We start from the raw sequence: 17830 nt of genomic DNA on the forward strand, positions 1-17830 counted from the left end.
TAATTTTCACTTCAAAATCCTTTTAAATGATTAGGCATACGAATAATTGGTTGCATTGGAAACATTAATGATGATGTTATTGGTTGATAACGCCACCAAATTGATGAACCACGTTTAATTTCACCACGTGACCATAATGTTTGCCAACATTCTAACCAATTTAAATGTTCAGGTGCTGTATATGCAGATGCAGCTAATGAACGACAATTATGACCATTACATGCCATAACGGTTGATACAACTTTAAATGGATATACTAATGTTCGTGCAATAATATTAACGAATGTATTCGTTATAAATGATGAATTTGATTTGGTAATACCAAATTGTTCAAATTTTTCGCGTAATGTATACATTAATGATGATTCAAGAAATATGAAAACACATTCACCAATTACATATGGTGCAAATCCAGCATAGAAACCAAGAAGACCACTGGTTTCATAAATATCTGAAATAGCACCTGATAGTGTATCATAATATGTTTCACGACCAATAAATTGTGCCATCGATCGAATCATAATCAAATGAATTGGATAGGCAACTGATAATGAAACTATCCTGGTCATCGAATCACAGACTATACTACGTGCCAAATGATTTGTATCAATATATTTTGCATCTTCGATTCGAAGTTCAGGATAATAATTAGCTTTTTGATAACGATCAACATTGATCGATGTAAATTGATAGATAATCGAATAGATGATATTATATTTTAGACCACGATAACAGCCCCAAAAACCATCAATTTGTGCAATATATTTCATATAGGTAAAAAATCCGGGTAATTGTAATTGAGTACGTCCAAATATTGATTTAGTTAATTTTGGTGGCATTGGTTCATAACCGATTCTAACCAATGTTCCCATATACATTACCGGATGTGTTATTAAACCAGGACGTGGTAGAATATCACCAACAACAGCATATGAATTAAGAACCGGTGTATTGAGCAATCGTTCGATTGTTTCAAACACAGATTCTTCTTCATCATCATCATCGATATCAATTCGTGGTTGAATAGAGGCCATTTGTTTTTTCGGTTGGTTGATTATATTGTGACAGTGAAATGAAATAACGATAATTCACGAAAAACCAAGTAATTTTCAATAATCATTTGGATTATTTTATCAGTCAGATGATCAGCTTGCTTTTTTTTCTGTAACAAAATCAATTATCGATTGTATCGCGATATCATACATACACATTGTATTTTGAATAACTCAAATTCGAAAATTTCAATGAATTAATTACATAATGTTGATGTAATTTAGATACCACCATATTGATTTGTTTGGATTTTATGTAATTTTATGAGATAAGTGATGATGATAAAAAGAAATTCTGTTCAAAAAAAATTGCAATAAAAAAAAAATAATTGGGATGCCCCGGGTGAGGCTCGAACTCACGACCTTCAGATTGCTTATATTTTTTTGATTATGAGACTGACGCGCTGCCTACTGCGCTACCGAGGCAGACTTCTTGAACGCCCAATTGGGCAGTCTGAGGCAATCCTTATTAACAGGGAACCAAATTAATAATTTTAACCAAAAAAAATTACAAAATTTTTACAAAACGCCAAATACCATGTCATTCATTCATCATTGTTTCTTTTGGTGAATTGTTAAAAAAAAAATTTCATTTACAAGTTTTACATAATATATTAAGAATCAAGGGAAAATTTTGGAGCCAAAAAAAAAAAAAAAAAAAAAATCGAATGAATGAATGAATCTTTTTGGGAAACAATCGATGACGACAATCGATTATCATTTTGTGTGTTTGGGGTGGATAACTGTCATATGAATGTTTTTATTTATTTAAAGGGAAAAATTTTTCCTTTTTTTTTTTGATGCAATCGATCGATCGATTGATCGAATAAATCGAATAAAAGGTACAACCGTTATACGAAAATACTCGTTATTGTTTTCAAAAATTGAGATTTTGTTTTTGTTTTAATTTTGTGAAATTTAAAAAAAGTTAATTAATTAATTATCAATCATGTCATCATTTTTATCATTGGCTAATCAATTCTTAACGAAAGTATTTGCATTAGAACCATATTCAGTTGTTGAAGTTAAAATTGAAGATTATAATCATTATGATATAATGGCAAGAGAAGAAACATTAATTCTTTATTCATATTGTAATAATAAAAATCAACAACAATATGAAATGTTATTACATCGTGAAAATTCAACATTACGTACAGCATTCAGTTTATATCGATCATTAAAAAGTGATGAAGCACAAATATATTTTTTACGTTTAAAAGATAAATTGCCAATATTTGTAAATAGATTTCCAAATATTTTATCTATATCATCATTACAAGAATTATGTAAATATATCAATATGAATCCAACACAAAATATGGCACATATTTGTTCAAATTTTGGTTATATTGATTATTTTCGTCAATTACCAAATGAATATAAAGATAATATTCAGAAAATTAATGAATTATTAAATCAACAAGATAAAAATGATGGTAAAACATGTTTACAGATTGCCATTGAACAACAACGTTTAAATATTTTACAGACAATATTTGCAATACCAAATGTTGAAATAAATTTCACTTTAGTCGATAATTTTGGTAATAATCTTTTACATATTGCTGCACAACAAAGTAATGGTCAAATTGTATCATTATTATGTCAAACAATTCGAATGAATTTAAGTAATGATATATTGATGGAAATTATTAATGTAAAAAATCGTGAAAATTTTGCACCACTTTATCTTGCATGTTCAAATGATAAACCTGCTTGTGTAAAAGAATTATTAAAAAATGGTGCCGATGTTAATGGCGCTTCCATACAGGATAATAATAATAATAATAATAATAATGATGGAAAACAAGGACGAGATTCATTATCATCATCATCAACACCAACATCACGTGATGAAAGTCCATCATCTGATAATATGAATAATGATCGTTTAATCAATATGTTGAATGTAAATGATATGAAAAATGGTGGTACACCATTACATTGGTGTAAAAGTTCCGAAGTAATTGAAATGTTAGTTGAACGTAATTGTAATTTGAATGCAAGAAATTTTCATGGTGATACTGCATTACATCATATGGTTGCTCGGTCAGATTTGAATTGTACAATATCATTGTTGGGACATGGTGCTGATGTTAATGCTTCAGGTGCTAATGGTAATACACCACTTCATGTTTCAATCAAAGCTAATAATACAACTATTGTACAGGCATTGATTGTATTTGGTGCACAAGTTGATTTAAAAAATTCAAGTGGTCATACAGCACGTCATCTGGCTGCAACAAGTCAACAATCACCAGCAAAAGATACAATTCTTTATATTTTACATTCAGTTTGTGCACGAAGATGTTCATCAACAACAACAACATCATCGACAACAAAAAATTGTAATGAAGGTTGTGGTCAAGGTTTTCATTATAATGGTGTACCACCAGATAATCCATTCATACGTAATCAACCATTATTTGATCGTATTCTTCTTGGTGATGTTATTAAAAATAATTTAGAACAAAATCTTCATTCAGATATGGATATCGATAAAGATAATACTGTTGATGGTGATAATAGTGATGAGAAAAATTCTTCACAAAAACGTAAAAAAATTAAATTATTATCAATGGATGGTGGTGGTATACGTGGTTTAATTCTGATACAAATATTATGTCATCTAGAATTGGTAACTGGAAAACGTATTATCGATTTATTTGATTGGATTGCCGGTACAAGTACCGGTGGTATATTAGCATTATTACTTACCACTGGTTATTCAGCTAAACAATGTCGTAATATTTATTTTTTACTTAAAGATAAATTATTTATACGTTATCGACCATATTGTTCGGATACATTTGAAAAATTTTTACAAAAATATCTTGGTTTAGAACGACGAATGAATGAATTTGATCAACCAAAATTATTAATACCAGCAACAATTGTTGATAATTTTCCACCTACAGCAAAATTTTTTCGTAATTATCCAAGCAGTTTGGATTTATTAAATGATAAAAAATCTGATGATGATAATGATGTTGATAATAATGAATTATTATGGAAAGTTGCACGTGCAACCGGTGCCGCTCCAACATATTTTTCACAATTTGAATCATATCTTGATGGTGGTTTGATTGCAAATAATCCAACTATGGATCTTTTACATGAAATACAATTTCATAATCGTTCGACAGAATTTTTTGTAAGTGATGATCAATTGTGAAAACGAAATTCAATTTTGATTTTTCTTCTTTTTTTCCCAAATTTCAAGGATAAAAAATGTGATAATATTTATGATATTGATCTTGTTGTTTCGATTGGTACTGGTCTTATACCTTCAAAACCGATTGATAAATTAAATTTTAGTCCATTATTTTCATTTTCTGGTCTATCAAATTTTGCAACAAATTTTCCAAATCTAATCAAAGTATTAGTTGAACAAGCATCATTAGCTAATGGACGGGTTGTTGATCGTGCACAATCATGGTGTTCAATGATTAATGTACCATTTTTTCGTTTAAATCCAGCAATATCCGAAGATATTCAAATGGATGAATCGGATAATATAAAATTAATCAATATGTTATGGGAAACAATGGCTTATATTTATATGAATAATGATGATATGAGTTCATTGATTAGTTTTCTATTAAATGAACAATAATCATAATCATCATCATCATCATAAATCGTCAAAAATTAATCTGTCAAATTAATGAATTCCATTACAAAAAAAAAATTACAAATTTAAAAAAAATGATCTTTTTTCGAATGTTTTTTTTTTGTTTTGTTTTCGAACAGATTCTGCGCATTTCTATTTTTTTTGTGTTTCGTGTTCAATATTGCGAGAGATTGAGCACAAAACAAGGAATGTAATGATGATTTGTAATTAAATTCTAATTAAAATAATAATTATAATCAAATGTGAATATAAAATCTATTCAAATAATTTTATCATCATCATCATTGTTTGTTTGTTTGTTTGATGTCAATGTAAATCCAATTATATCGAATTGAATGCAGGGGGAGAAAAAAACAACAACGATGATGAATAAAATGTTGATTACGTTTGTTCAATGCTGATTTTGTATGTATGTGTGCTTATCGACTATGATTAGACTTTATTTATTTTGTTAACCATCATCGTCATCATCATCAACTACATTGGATTAGAGAAGGAAAAAAACATTGTGTCTAACGGTTTATTGTCACACAACATACAACAACAACCTGTGTATATTTGCCCATTTCAAAAAATTGTCATAAAACAAATTCTTTACTGTTTTGGTTGAGCAAAACCGGATAGAAAAAAAAGGAAACGTTTCTGTTGTTGTTATTACGTTGTGTTTACGTGTGTTTGTTATTTGGCTAAAAAACATTTATTCATTGATTCAATTTTGTCAATCATCATTTGATTAAACGAGAAAAACATTGAACAAACAAAAATGGATCCAAACATCAACAACAGCAGTGATGATAATATTTGTCATCATATTGATACAATTATCAATAAATCATTTTTAATTTTAGATCAAATACATGAATCATATTTTCCATTTTTAGAAAAATCAATATATCTATCAATGTCAACCAATTCAATGATGATTGAAAAAATTGATAAAGCAAAAATTTCAAAAACTGAATTTATCATTCAACAACGTATTAAATATGTGATAAAAAATTGTGAACAATTAGAAGTAATGTTAACAAAACTATCGGCAAATAATCCATCCAGAACAGATCTTTTAAATCGTTTAAATCAATTAAGGTAAGTTTTTTTGTTTTTGTCATTTTGATGTTTTGATTTTTCATGTTTATCATTATTAAATCGAATAGATCCGAACAGAAACGTATTTGGTCAGCATTTAAAGCAATACAATTAAAACGTTTGGAAAAGAACGTTTACAAAAAGAACAAGAAGAATCATTAACAAGACGATTTATTACGACAAATACATCATCATCATCATCTTCGACAACAACAGCAACAACAAATCAACAAAAACAATTTTCCAATTTGAATAAAAATTGTGGTGATCAATGTTCAAATCATCAACATCTTACATTGAATATTGATAATGATGATGATAATGATAATCAAATTAATGATCAATATAGTCCAACTAGTAAAGATAAAATATTATCATCATCATCAACATTGGCAACATCATTAACATTATCATCATCATCTAGTGGTTCGAAATTATTACGAAATCAACGACCATTAGTCAAACGTGTACGAACTAGATATTTAAATTTTTTAACGAATGATTTTTTCGGTTCGAATACAAAATCATTTTTACGTTTATCATTATTATCATCATTTTCATCATTTGCCGAATGGATTCTTTTGCTAGCATTATGTCTAATATTTATTGGTTTATTTTTATTGATTATTTGGCAAACATCATTAACAACAACATCGATAACAACAAATAATCGATTGTGATATCGATACTATCATCTAGTCGTCTTTCATCAATATCCCATGATTGATTCGGATCGATTTGCAATGAAATTTGTTTTTGTTTCTTTTTTTTCCGTTTTTTTTATTTGGTTTTTAACAATTTCTTGATTAAAAAATTTATAATAAACATTACTTTTTTTGTAATTCTAATTGTGAATAACGAATAATTTTGATTGGAATATTTTCAGTTATAATATGATTATCATCCAGTATGATTACAATTTTAATTTCAAATTCAATTTTAAAATTATTTGTTATCAATGTTGGACAGGCAAACAAACGTGGAAATATCATATAAATTGGTAATGGAACCAAACGACCAATATCACCATCACCAATTTGTATATTTTGTATTTCGGTTATTTCACATGCATAACCTTCAGCACAACCACATGTTTCAATACGTACTAATTGTAATTCAATACTTTTGATTAATTGTTCACAATGTTCAATAATTAATTCGCCGGTAAATGGTTCACCAATATAGCAAATAGTTGAATCGATAAGACCTTTAATACGAAATTTTGGTACACGATTTTTATCCCTTACATTTTGTATTGATTCAGGTGTTAATTGAAAATTTAATGACTTTGTACCAGTTGTTCGTCCAAAACTGATTAGATTTTTTATTGATGATGAAATTTCATTATTTGGTCGATTATATTCGATAAAAAATTCAATAACTTTTTGTATATCTTTATTTAACATTGGTCGTTTTAATTCACATTTTAGTAGATATTGTATGGTTATAAATACACCATGATATGTTTCATAAAGTTGACGATTCAGTTTTGGTTTCAATAAAACTTCGAAAGGTATTTCTGTTTTGCCTGATGGTAATCGGCCATTTTTCGAAATTTCAACAAATTGATTTATCAATGTGATTGGCTTTTTAATTTAGGAAAAAAAACTAATTAATTTTGATCATCAAACATGATAATTTTGGGATACCTTGGCCGAATTATAAAAAGCTTCAAAAATGCCAACATTTTTCGTACTTAATTGCATTTGTACGGTTGCATCAACACTTAATGAAATTCCTTCATGTTTGGAATCGGATTTTGAATCAATCACAATGACACCAATTAGGCTTTCCTGATTTAAAAAAAAAATTCAAAATTCAAATAAAACAAAACATCATTATCGTTTTTGAAACATACGCCTTCAGTATAAACTTTATTCGATCGTTTTAATCGAATGTCTAATTCCATAATCGAAAAGAAAAATAAACTTTTTGAAAAAAAAAAATTCTTCAAGAAAAAAAACGCCCGAAGCAAAACAGCTGGTCAAGTTCCAGAAAACAAAATCGGCAACAACAGAAAAAAATAACAGACGAAGGAAAAATTTCCCGGGAAAAAAATTTAAAACTTTATTTGAGAAAATTTCTCGGGAAAACACCAATGTATAACGAGAAAAGAAAAGCGAGAAAAAAAAACAAAAAACCACCGAAGAGCACGCCATATTTTTATTATGTGTGATGCGGGGGTTATGCACCACCACAAACAGCAGCAGCATTTTTTCAATACAAAGTTGTGTGTGGTTGGTTGGTTGGTGGTTTCACCAAAAAAATTTTTGTTGTTTTTTTTTTTGTTTTTGTTTTTTTTTCGGAATTAATATCCGCCGCCTTTCGCCGCATCGGTATAAAAAAAAAACACTGCCATTCTGATTGTTCCTGGAACAAATTTTCTATCATCGATTCTGTATTTCGAAAAACGTTCGAAACAAAAAAAAAAATAACGAACGTCAACACGTGTTTGTTTATGTGTGTGTGTTGTGTTTATGCGGCCGATTTTTTTTTCGATTTCGAATGTAAAAAATTTTATTTATTTTCAGCATTTTTATTTTGCCTTATCAACCAAATTTTCATTTCATTTTTGTCAAAAGAATCTATATCAACTTATGTAAAATATAAGAGGATGATAAAAAAAGAATTTTCTAATTGAATTTATAGGATTTTTCAACAACAACAACAAAAAAGTTTCTACAATCAACACTATCATCTTTAATCATCATGGCAATGATCGATGGTATAAATAAAACATCATTCGATACGGGAAATAATGTTAAAAATATTTCCAATAATAATCATCATCATCATTCGAATCATCAGAATCAAGGTTCAATACTATTTCATAACAATGTTCAGGTAAGAATGAATTTAAAGTTTTCTTGTTTTTTGAAAGAAACAAATTCCATTATTCGAATTAGGTTGCAAATATTTGTCCACAAATATCATCGTTTTTAAATAATAAAATTGATTTCAAATCGGAAAAAGATTTTATCAATGATAATGTTAATGATAAAGATGAAAAATCAGATGATGATCAGGATGATGATTATTCAACATCGATTGAAAAATTAAAGAAAAAATATACTGTACTTACATCAACACAAGCCGATCGATTTCAAACGAATGGCAGCTCATCTGAATCTGGTAGTCATCGAAAATTTACTTCCAAATCACAAATCGACAACAACAACATCACCAAGAAAAAATTGCTCAAATGATAATGATAATGAAATGGGTGAACCAAAACGTATACTATTTCCACGGGAAAAAATTTTAATGGAATGGCGTAAAATATCATCAATTGGTTCGGGTCTGCAAAATTTAGGCAACACTTGTTTTGTTAATTCAGTTTTACAATCACTTACATATTGTCCACCTTTAGTTAATTTTCTAATTACACATCATGATGAACATATTTCATTATGTAAGTATTGATTTGATTTTGATTGAATTTTTTTTTTAATGAAATCAATTTTTCAGGTCAAGCATCATTCTGTATGATATGTGTTATGTATAAACATATATCGGCAGCATTAATGAGTAAAATACCTGTCATCCAGCCAAATTATATTTGTCATCGTTTAAAATCGATTGCTTCACATTTTACATTCGGTCGACAAGAAGATGCACATGAATTTTTACGTTATGTTATTGATAAAATGTGGCGTTCATGTTTAACTTGTCATGAAAAACAATATGGTCTACCTGGTTTGGTTATGAAATCTGATCACCTTACAAAAGCAACTACTGCCATTAATCATATATTTGGTGGTTATCATCGTAGTCAAGTTTCATGTACACAATGTAAAGCTGAAAGTAATACATATGATTATTTTATGGATTTTATGCTCGATATACAGGTAAAAATATTCAAAAAAAAAAACAATTATTTGGGGTTTTTTAATTGTTTTGTTTGCCTTATCCCATATATATAACAGAATGTATCAAGTTTGGAACAAGCATTACAAAATTTTGTTAATCCAGAATTTTTACGTAATGAAAATGCATATAAATGTTTAAAATGTAAAAAATCTGTTGTTGCAAAAAAACAATTTACCGTTTATCGTGCACCAAATGTTGCAACATTCCAATTGAAACGTTTTGATTCAAATCGTACATATACAAATAAATTGGTAAAATTTGTTTCCTATCCTGAAACATTAAATTTACGGCCATATATGTCAGAGAAGGTATGTAGTTTTTGCCTTCAAAGTAAAAAGAATTCATTGGTGTGTTCATTTTAAATCCAGGGTCCACCATTAATGTATAAATTAATTTCGGTTTTAATACATCATGGTCAAACATGTAATTCGGGTCATTATTATTGTTTTGTTCGTAATTCAAATAATTGTTGGTATCGTATGGATGATAATCATGTTTCACAGGTTGGTTTGAATGAAGTTTTACATCAAAAAGCCTATATATTGTTTTATATAAGACAAAATTCAGAAAATTCAATACGAAAGGTAATGTTCATTTTTTGTTGTTGTTGTTGTTGTTGTTTTATAAAAATCTTAATTGAATTTTTAATTATCAATATTAGATGAGTGATAATTCAATGAAAATGTCAAATTCTGCCTCAAATCAAAAATGTGATATAATCAACAATAATCAATCGCCTCAAAAATTATCTAATAACGGTATATTTAATTCGAATTTTAAATTTCAACTTCATACAACCAATCAATCACCATTGAAAACATCTGTACATTTACAAAAATCAAATACACAATCGATAACCAAAACAAGTGATAATAAGCAACAATCAACACCAACAGCTAATCATTTGGTTAAATTGAATACGAATAAGATTAACAATGGTCTTGTACCGTATGATGATGATGATAATCAAAATGATGCCGAATCGTCATCACAGAATAATAAACAACCAAAAATAACAGCAACATCAACAGTAATTAGACTTAATACTTCTAAACCAACTGTTACAATAAGCCCTAAAGATAAATCTGGCCATTCCGGTAATAATAGTAATAATAAAGATGGAATATCTTTGCTAAAACAACCAAGTCAATCATCATCGTCGACAACAGTTTTATCTTCAACGAAAGAAACAAAAGAACCAAAAATTGCAATCAAAGTAAAAGCAACAACCAATTCATGGAAAGTTGTTGCGGCTACACAAATATCACCACCCAAATCATCATCATCATCATCGAGAATTACGGAAAATCCTGCCGCTGAAATGTTAAAATTGAAAAATCGAATTGAATCAATCAATACTAATTGGAGAATTAGTAAAACTACTGCCAATAATAGTAGTAGTAGTGATGAAATCAATGCCCAAAATAATAGTTCCAATAGTAATAGTGTTACAGAAGATTCTTCTAATCGAACTGAAAGTGATAGAAATTTAAATGATAATGAAAACACTGCCGAAATAGTTTCATCAAAACAACAGCAAACTTTGATGATCAATGATAATAGTAAATTATCATTGAAGAAAAAGAAAAAACGAAAGAAAGAAAAATCACGAAAACGTAAACATAAAGATGATGACCAGAATGTAGATGACGATAATGATGATGATGATGATATGGAATTGAATTGGGTTGAACGAACCAAAGAAACATTGGAAATGGAAAATGGTATAGGTAATTAACAAAATGTTGTTTTTTTTTCGATTTGAATATTTTTAACAAAATTCTCTTTTCTAATCAGATCGAACATTAAATGAACATAAACGATTGAAAACCGAATCATCATCATCATCATCTAAATCAAATGTTCTTGATGTTTTACTGAAAAATGTTTCAAACGGGTATGGTGAAGGTAGGTTGATTTTTCTTTTAGCCATCAATGTTTTTACTGATTTGTGATTTATTGATTAGTTAAATCTTGGAATGGTGGTGTTTCGATTCTACAAAAATCTATGCTCGATAATAAACAACATAATGTCAATGCTGATGATGATAATGATTTGTATAATGAAGAATTTGATCAAGGAAAAGTGAGTTTTTGATTTCGTTTTGTTTGTTTTGTTTTACTAATTTTCATTTATTTCAACCATTCTTCTCAATAGACGATTAAAGTTCGTAATAAAATTGATCCATTTAAAAATGCATCAACAATCAATGGTATTAATCCATTTCAAAAGATACAACAATTAAAATATGGTAATAATAATGGTGATAATAAACATTATTATAATTCTGGAAATAATGGTTTTGGTGGTAAAAAATTTAAATCAGACAAAAATCATCATCATAATAATAATAACAATAACAACAAATATCATTATAATTCGACAAAATCAAATCGATTTCATTCATCATCATCATCATCCACATCGAACCATCATGGTCATCATCATAATAATTTTCATCATAATCATCGTACAAAGTCGTCGTCGTCTTCATCAACATCATCATCATCATCATCATCATTCAAATATCGATGAAATTCTATTTGGTTTATTCATAGATTCATCTCAGATATCGTATTTTAACCGAAAAAAAACAAACAATTTTTTGTCATCGTCGTCATGTATTATTTATATGATATGATATGATAACAATAATCTTTCATCCAAAATCAATTCGATGGTTCCTGTTTTCTCTGTCTTTTTCACATTTCTAATATAAAATTTGATGAATAAAATACCCTCGCTTTTGTATCATTATTTTATTTTTTTTTCTGGATTGAAATAAATAAAAAAACATTGCTTATTTTTTTAAAGAAATTGAGTAATAAATGAGACAATTTTTATTGCTGCTGTTGTTTTTTTTTTTTGGTCCAAATTGTTGGATCGAAATTGGTCATAAAATAATATGCGCCGAAGCATTTTTTTTTCGGTAATTCAATGTTGTTTGCTATTCTCATCGTTTGTTATTTACATTTTTTTATTGGTTATTTTATTGTCGCTCTTTTTTTTTTAATATACCCGGCTTATGATAATATCCGAACGGACGAATTCGAATGTTGTCTTCGTGTGTGTGTGTGTGTGTGTGTGGTGTGAAGTGATGCTGAACCGAATAAAACAAAACAAAAAAAAACTGGCTCTTTACCAATTTCGAAAGTTGTAACATAAGAAAAATCATCAGCATCATTCTTAAATTGAATCTTTTTTTCTTTGAGTGTGTTTTTTGAGAGAGAGAAAATAAAAAATATGAATGACAGCAAAGAATTCATAACGAATGATGCAATAAATAATCATATCAATGATGATGATGATGATGATGATGGTAATGAAAAATTATCATCCGGTAATAATAGTTCATTAATAATACGACAATGGTTACAAAAAAATTTTGATTTTGATAAAAATCGTGATCAATTACGTGAATCATGTACAAATCTTTTCTATCGTAATGAAAATAAATCCGATATTGTTGATAAATATGATTTGATTATTACATTCAAACAGCAACAACAACATTCCACCAATGATAATGATGATGATTTGAACATTGAATTAATCAATAATCTAATGATACATCTTCGTTTGGATTTTCCTGGTATTATGATTGAACTGCGTAAACATCATCGATATCAATATGCATTATATATTGGTGGAACGAATCAATTTTTTGAAAAATATATTGAAAAAAAGAATCGATTATCCAAAAAATCCAATGATGATGATCAACATTATCGATATTTTCCATTTACAAATATATTTTCTTCACTGCAAAGACAAACAATTTTAATTGATTTATTAAGCAATTGGCGATTCCATCAACGTAATGATAATGAAAATGTAGATGATAAACTTGCATTGTATATGGCTGAAAATGATTTGATTATTGATAAATTATTACAAACAAATCAAATTATTGATCAATTATTTGCCTTACATCATGAACAAGATCTGGATCAATTGAAAATGAATTGGGTAGCAAAATTTTTCTATCAACAACCATTAGATCAAATTTGTTCATATTTTGGTATTCGTATTGCAATATATTTTGCATTTATCGGTTTCTATACTGAATATCTTGTTTATCCAATGTTATACGGGATATTTATTGTTTTATTTCCATATCTGGTTGATTATTTACCTTCAATTTCATTATTCAATATGATCGATTTGAATTGGCAATATTTTCATTGTATTATTTCATTTTTATTTCCTGTATTCAATATATTTTGGTCAACATTATGGTTAAATCGTTGGCAATCTAATTGTCATCGATTGACTAAACGATGGATTCGATTCATACCTGAATGGCCAAAAACTGATGATAACAATGATGATGATAAAAGTGAACGTAGAAATGATGATAATAATCATAATCAATTTATTGAATTGATTGAAAAAATATTTCAATATTGTTTTACATTTCCAATTATAGGATTTTGTTTAATTTTAACATTTACAGTTATGTTTAAAATATTTATCTTTCAGGTAAGTGATTGATTTTTTATCCACAAATAATGAATTTGATTTGAATTTTTTTTTCAGACATGGTGGGATGAAGAATTAATCGAACGATTACATTATCCAATGTGGACCGGTATTATACCGAAAATAATATTTGCATTAATATTGAATGTTATCAATTATTTTTACTATTTAATTGTTATATGGCTTAATGAAAAAGGTATTTCGATTTGATTGATTTCATTTGATATTTTTAATATTTTGTTTTGTTTTGGGGGTGGGGATGGCAGAAAAACATCAAAATTTCGAACGTAAAGAAAATCAACTTATTGTTAAACTTTTTCTGGTATGTTATGAATGTTTTTTCTGGGAAAATTTCATAATAATTTTTTTTCAAAACTTCCTTTTTACATTTCAATTTTCCAGTTTCAATTTCTTAATTCATATTTACCATTATTTTATATTGCATTCTATTTGACTGATATGAATAAATTAAAAGAGGTTTGTTTGTTTGTTTTGGATTTGAATTTACTTCTGATTAATCAATAATCATTTAGCAATTAGCAGCACAATTAATCACACGACAAGTAATTGGTAATCTTAATGAAACATTATGGCCATTTATAAAAGAATCAATATTACTTGCATGGCTTTCATCATCTAAATCTAATAATAATGGGAAAAATAAAGATAACGATGGTAATAATGAAACAACCGAAAATGAATTATCAAAAGGTGAATTAGAATCATGTATGTATGGTTATCATACAACATTTGATGATTATCTGGAAATCATTATACAATATGGTTATATAATGTTATTTGCAACAATATTTCCATTAGCATCATTATGTGCATTTTTAAATAATCTTATTGAAATACGTACGGATGCATTTAAACTTTGTTTTGTTTATCAACGACCATTTATTGATACAATTATTATTAGTCGTCATCGTCATCATCGTAATCATCATAATCGTCATCGACAATCACCAACAATAACAATTGGTGTTTGGAAAAATGTTCTTGAATTTTTGGGTATTATTGCAATTATTTCGAATTGTGCATTAATGGCCATCGACAATGGACAACAACAACAATTTGGTTGTCTTTTTTCATCATCATCATTGATGGAACATTCCGAATATCGTATTATTTTTGCCGTTATTATTGAGGTTAGTTACCGATAGATGGCGACCGAGGTTTAAAAAAACTTTTTTCTTATTTTTCTGATTTTCAATTTTTTCAATCAGCATATATTATTATTGATAAAATGGCTAATTCCGATCATATTTCCAATCAATATTCCATCATCATCATCATCATCATCGACGTAATCCACATGATCCACATGTTAATGATGATGATTATGCTGAAAAAGAAATGGTCACGAATAATCGTGTGATTTATTTTTTGACATCACTATTCAATCATCATCTTCTTCTTCTTCTTCGGTTATTATCATTACGTTATGGTTGTATAATTTATTTTTTTCCCTTTTCCTAAATAAAATGAATCGATTAAGAATTCAATTGTTCAACAAAAATATAATCTATTAATGAACTTACCATGTTGATGGAAAATGATGATGAAGAATCAACCAACCAGGGTGGCCAATTGATTATCATTCCAAATTCAATCCATAATGATCAATGATGTCATTATGCAAACACACACACAAACTGCATGTTGTAAACTGGTTTTCTATTGTTTTTGTTTCTGATCATCATCATCATCGAATCAACAAAAACAAAAAAAAAAACATTCAATTTGTGACATGTTCATCATTATTAATCGATGATGATGATGACAGATTGGTTGGTCAGTTTGGTTTTGGTCAAACATCAAAAAGGAAAAAAAACAAACATGATTTGTAATCATCTTAAGTATTTTTCGGGATGATTTGATTTTTTTGTTTCTTGTTTTATTTTTATCAACTTTATATCGGTTTGCCGTACAAGTAATTAGTCTTTCGCCAACCAAACAAAACCAAAACATCACCTGAATAATGATGATGATGCTGATGATGATGATGATGATGAAAGAAATTATTTTAGCCAGGCACCATCATCGTTTTGTTAATCATTATCATCATCAATGTTGTCGTTCAACAATCCTCAATGATGATGAATGAATAAAGTAAACTAAAAGGAAATAATAAATATCAAAAAAAAAAATTAATGCACGCCTAATTCGTTAATGATGGATAATGTTTGTTGTTGTCGAATAATGATGGACATCGAATTGAATTGATGATGGCAACAGAAAAATCTGATGATCTTTTTTTTTCTTCTCATTTCGAACGTTATTTGCCCCCTTTATTTCGAACGTTTTTATTCGTTCGAAACTATTTCGACTTCGAAACGTCGTTTTGTTTAAATATGATCACAAGATGATAAAAAATATTGTAAACAATCATTTGATGGATAAGATCATGACCAAATTTTTTTCGTTTCTTATATAATGATTATCGGATGATGATGATGATGATGATTTGGACAAAATTTTCAAACAAACAAACAAACAAACCATCCACACACCTCCTCCTACTCTATTATCATCATCATCATCATTTTGGTTTTGTTTTGTTACCGGGTTTGTTTTTTTTTCACAATCTGTTTTCATGAATTTTCATTCATTCAATTCAATTCAATGTTGATGATGATAATGATAATCATGGTGTGTGTGTAACATGGCCATGTTGAAGATGATGATAATAGGCCATGATATTGTTGTGTTTTGTTACCATATTGTGGTAGATGATAATGACTATTTGATCATCATCATCATCATCGAAAAAAAAGGTAACATCATCATCGACAGAAAAGAAATTTGGCCAAAAACCCGGGTGTCGTAAATCTTGTTTTTTCGTTTCGTTTGGATAAATTTCTTTTTAATGAAAAAAAAAAGAAATGAATAAATCATCGAAACAAGCCAGAAAAAAATTAAAAACATTCTTTAAATATTTTCGGAGTAATGTGTGTGAGTGGAAATAGGGGAACGAAGAGAGAAAAAAAAATTACTGTTTACCATCATCATCAAGATGATCATCATCATAATCATCATCATAATCATTATCGTCGACACACGACCTGATCAATGGTTTTTAATAAACAAATGTTGATACAATAAATAAATATTTCTTTTGGCGACTTGATGGCGATGATTTCATATCGATGATGATGATGATGATGATGATAATATCGTTTTTTAACAAGCTCGAAATTGGAAAAGAAAAAATTACTACTGAAAATGAAATGGACAACAACAAGTCTATTTCAACACCATTATGAGTAGGTGTGTGTGTGTATTTAGCCATTTGGTTGATTTGAAAATTGAAATTTTTTCAATTTTTTCAAAAAAACTTTTTTGCTTTCAGGCAATCAATTACACAAAGAAATAAATATTGATTAGTTATCGATTAATAATCCTTGATGATCATTGATCAAATCGATTTCATTTTTTTAAAAAATCAATTTTTTTTCAATTAAACAGAAATTTCACAAAAAAAAACGAATTGCAAAATTTGATGATGATGATGGGCGACTATTTAGACAGGCATCCTGTCTCAAAAAAAAATACACCTGTCTTTCTTTTTTCAAAAAAAAACAACTCTAAAATCAATATATTAATCGATGTGTGGTCTTCATCGTCATCATCATCATGAATTACTTATCGAGGATGCAGCAGCAGCAGTCGAAAAACTGATAAGCTTCTTTGTTTTTT

General features: G+C 28.1%; 6 protein-coding genes, 1 long non-coding RNA gene and 1 other non-coding gene across 9 annotated transcripts; 4 read left to right on the plus strand and 4 right to left on the minus strand.

Moving 5' to 3' along the window:
- Positions 1-3: 3 nt before the first annotated feature.
- On the minus strand, positions 4-1239 carry LOC113789087 (mitochondrial carrier homolog 2-like). Its single transcript, XM_027338574.2, has one exon. It carries the CDS (start codon positions 1032-1034, stop codon positions 12-14), a length of 1023 nt encoding a protein of 340 aa, XP_027194375.2. The 5' UTR covers positions 1035-1239; the 3' UTR covers positions 4-11.
- Positions 1240-1387: 148 nt separating this feature from the next.
- Positions 1388-1478, minus strand: TRNAM-CAU (transfer RNA methionine (anticodon CAU)). Its single transcript is given in 2 exon segments — positions 1388-1423; positions 1442-1478. It is a non-coding gene; the product is annotated as a tRNA-Met (tRNA).
- Positions 1479-1839: 361 nt separating this feature from the next.
- On the plus strand, positions 1840-4671 carry iPLA2-VIA (calcium-independent phospholipase A2 VIA). Its single transcript, XM_075822675.1, has 2 exons — positions 1840-4209; positions 4279-4671. Exons 1-2 carry the CDS (start codon positions 2002-2004, stop codon positions 4669-4671), a joined length of 2601 nt encoding a protein of 866 aa, XP_075678790.1. The 5' UTR covers positions 1840-2001.
- A 198-nt stretch (positions 4672-4869) lies between these two features.
- On the plus strand, positions 4870-6602 carry LOC113789088 (uncharacterized). The gene is given in 3 exon segments (XM_027338575.2): positions 4870-5775; positions 5844-5896; positions 5899-6602. Coding segments are annotated over 3 exon segments (933 nt in total). The 5' UTR covers positions 4870-5452; the 3' UTR covers positions 6456-6602.
- On the minus strand, positions 6485-7819 carry LOC142645709 (vacuolar protein sorting-associated protein 26C). Its single transcript, XM_075822677.1, has 3 exons — positions 7634-7819; positions 7425-7568; positions 6485-7361 (listed from the first exon to the last, which is right to left on the minus strand). Exons 1-3 carry the CDS (start codon positions 7682-7684, stop codon positions 6603-6605), a joined length of 954 nt encoding a protein of 317 aa, XP_075678792.1. The 5' UTR covers positions 7685-7819; the 3' UTR covers positions 6485-6602.
- Positions 7820-7963: 144 nt separating this feature from the next.
- On the plus strand, positions 7964-12331 carry LOC113789086 (uncharacterized). The gene is given in 11 exon segments (XM_075822674.1): positions 7964-8282; positions 8425-8619; positions 8682-8930; positions 8932-9187; positions 9244-9623; positions 9702-9953; positions 10014-10229; positions 10307-11375; positions 11443-11553; positions 11613-11731; positions 11804-12331. Coding segments are annotated over 11 exon segments (3255 nt in total). The 5' UTR covers positions 7964-8252; the 3' UTR covers positions 12182-12331.
- Positions 12332-12602: 271 nt separating this feature from the next.
- LOC113789083 (uncharacterized) lies at positions 12603-17446 on the minus strand. 2 transcript variants are annotated; one of them, XR_012846776.1, is made up of 5 exons: positions 17135-17446; positions 15673-16993; positions 14991-15606; positions 13578-14770; positions 12603-13508 (listed from the first exon to the last, which is right to left on the minus strand). It is a non-coding gene; the product is annotated as an uncharacterized LOC113789083 (long non-coding RNA). The 2 variants fall into 2 exon arrangements; XR_012846775.1 differs by having other exon boundaries at positions 13578-15606.
- Positions 12890-15636, plus strand: LOC113789084 (anoctamin-10-like). Its single transcript, XM_075822676.1, has 6 exons — positions 12890-14128; positions 14186-14324; positions 14395-14450; positions 14531-14605; positions 14662-15279; positions 15358-15636. Exons 1-6 carry the CDS (start codon positions 12890-12892, stop codon positions 15439-15441), a joined length of 2211 nt encoding a protein of 736 aa, XP_075678791.1. The 3' UTR covers positions 15442-15636.
- Positions 17447-17830: the final 384 nt, after the last annotated feature.

This window comes from Dermatophagoides pteronyssinus, unplaced genomic scaffold (genome assembly GCF_027571235.1).
Source record: "Dermatophagoides pteronyssinus isolate colony J.1.1.1.1 unplaced genomic scaffold, Derpt_VIB-CSIC_2022.12 sq0019, whole genome shotgun sequence".
Lineage (NCBI taxonomy): Eukaryota > Metazoa > Arthropoda > Arachnida > Sarcoptiformes > Pyroglyphidae > Dermatophagoides > Dermatophagoides pteronyssinus.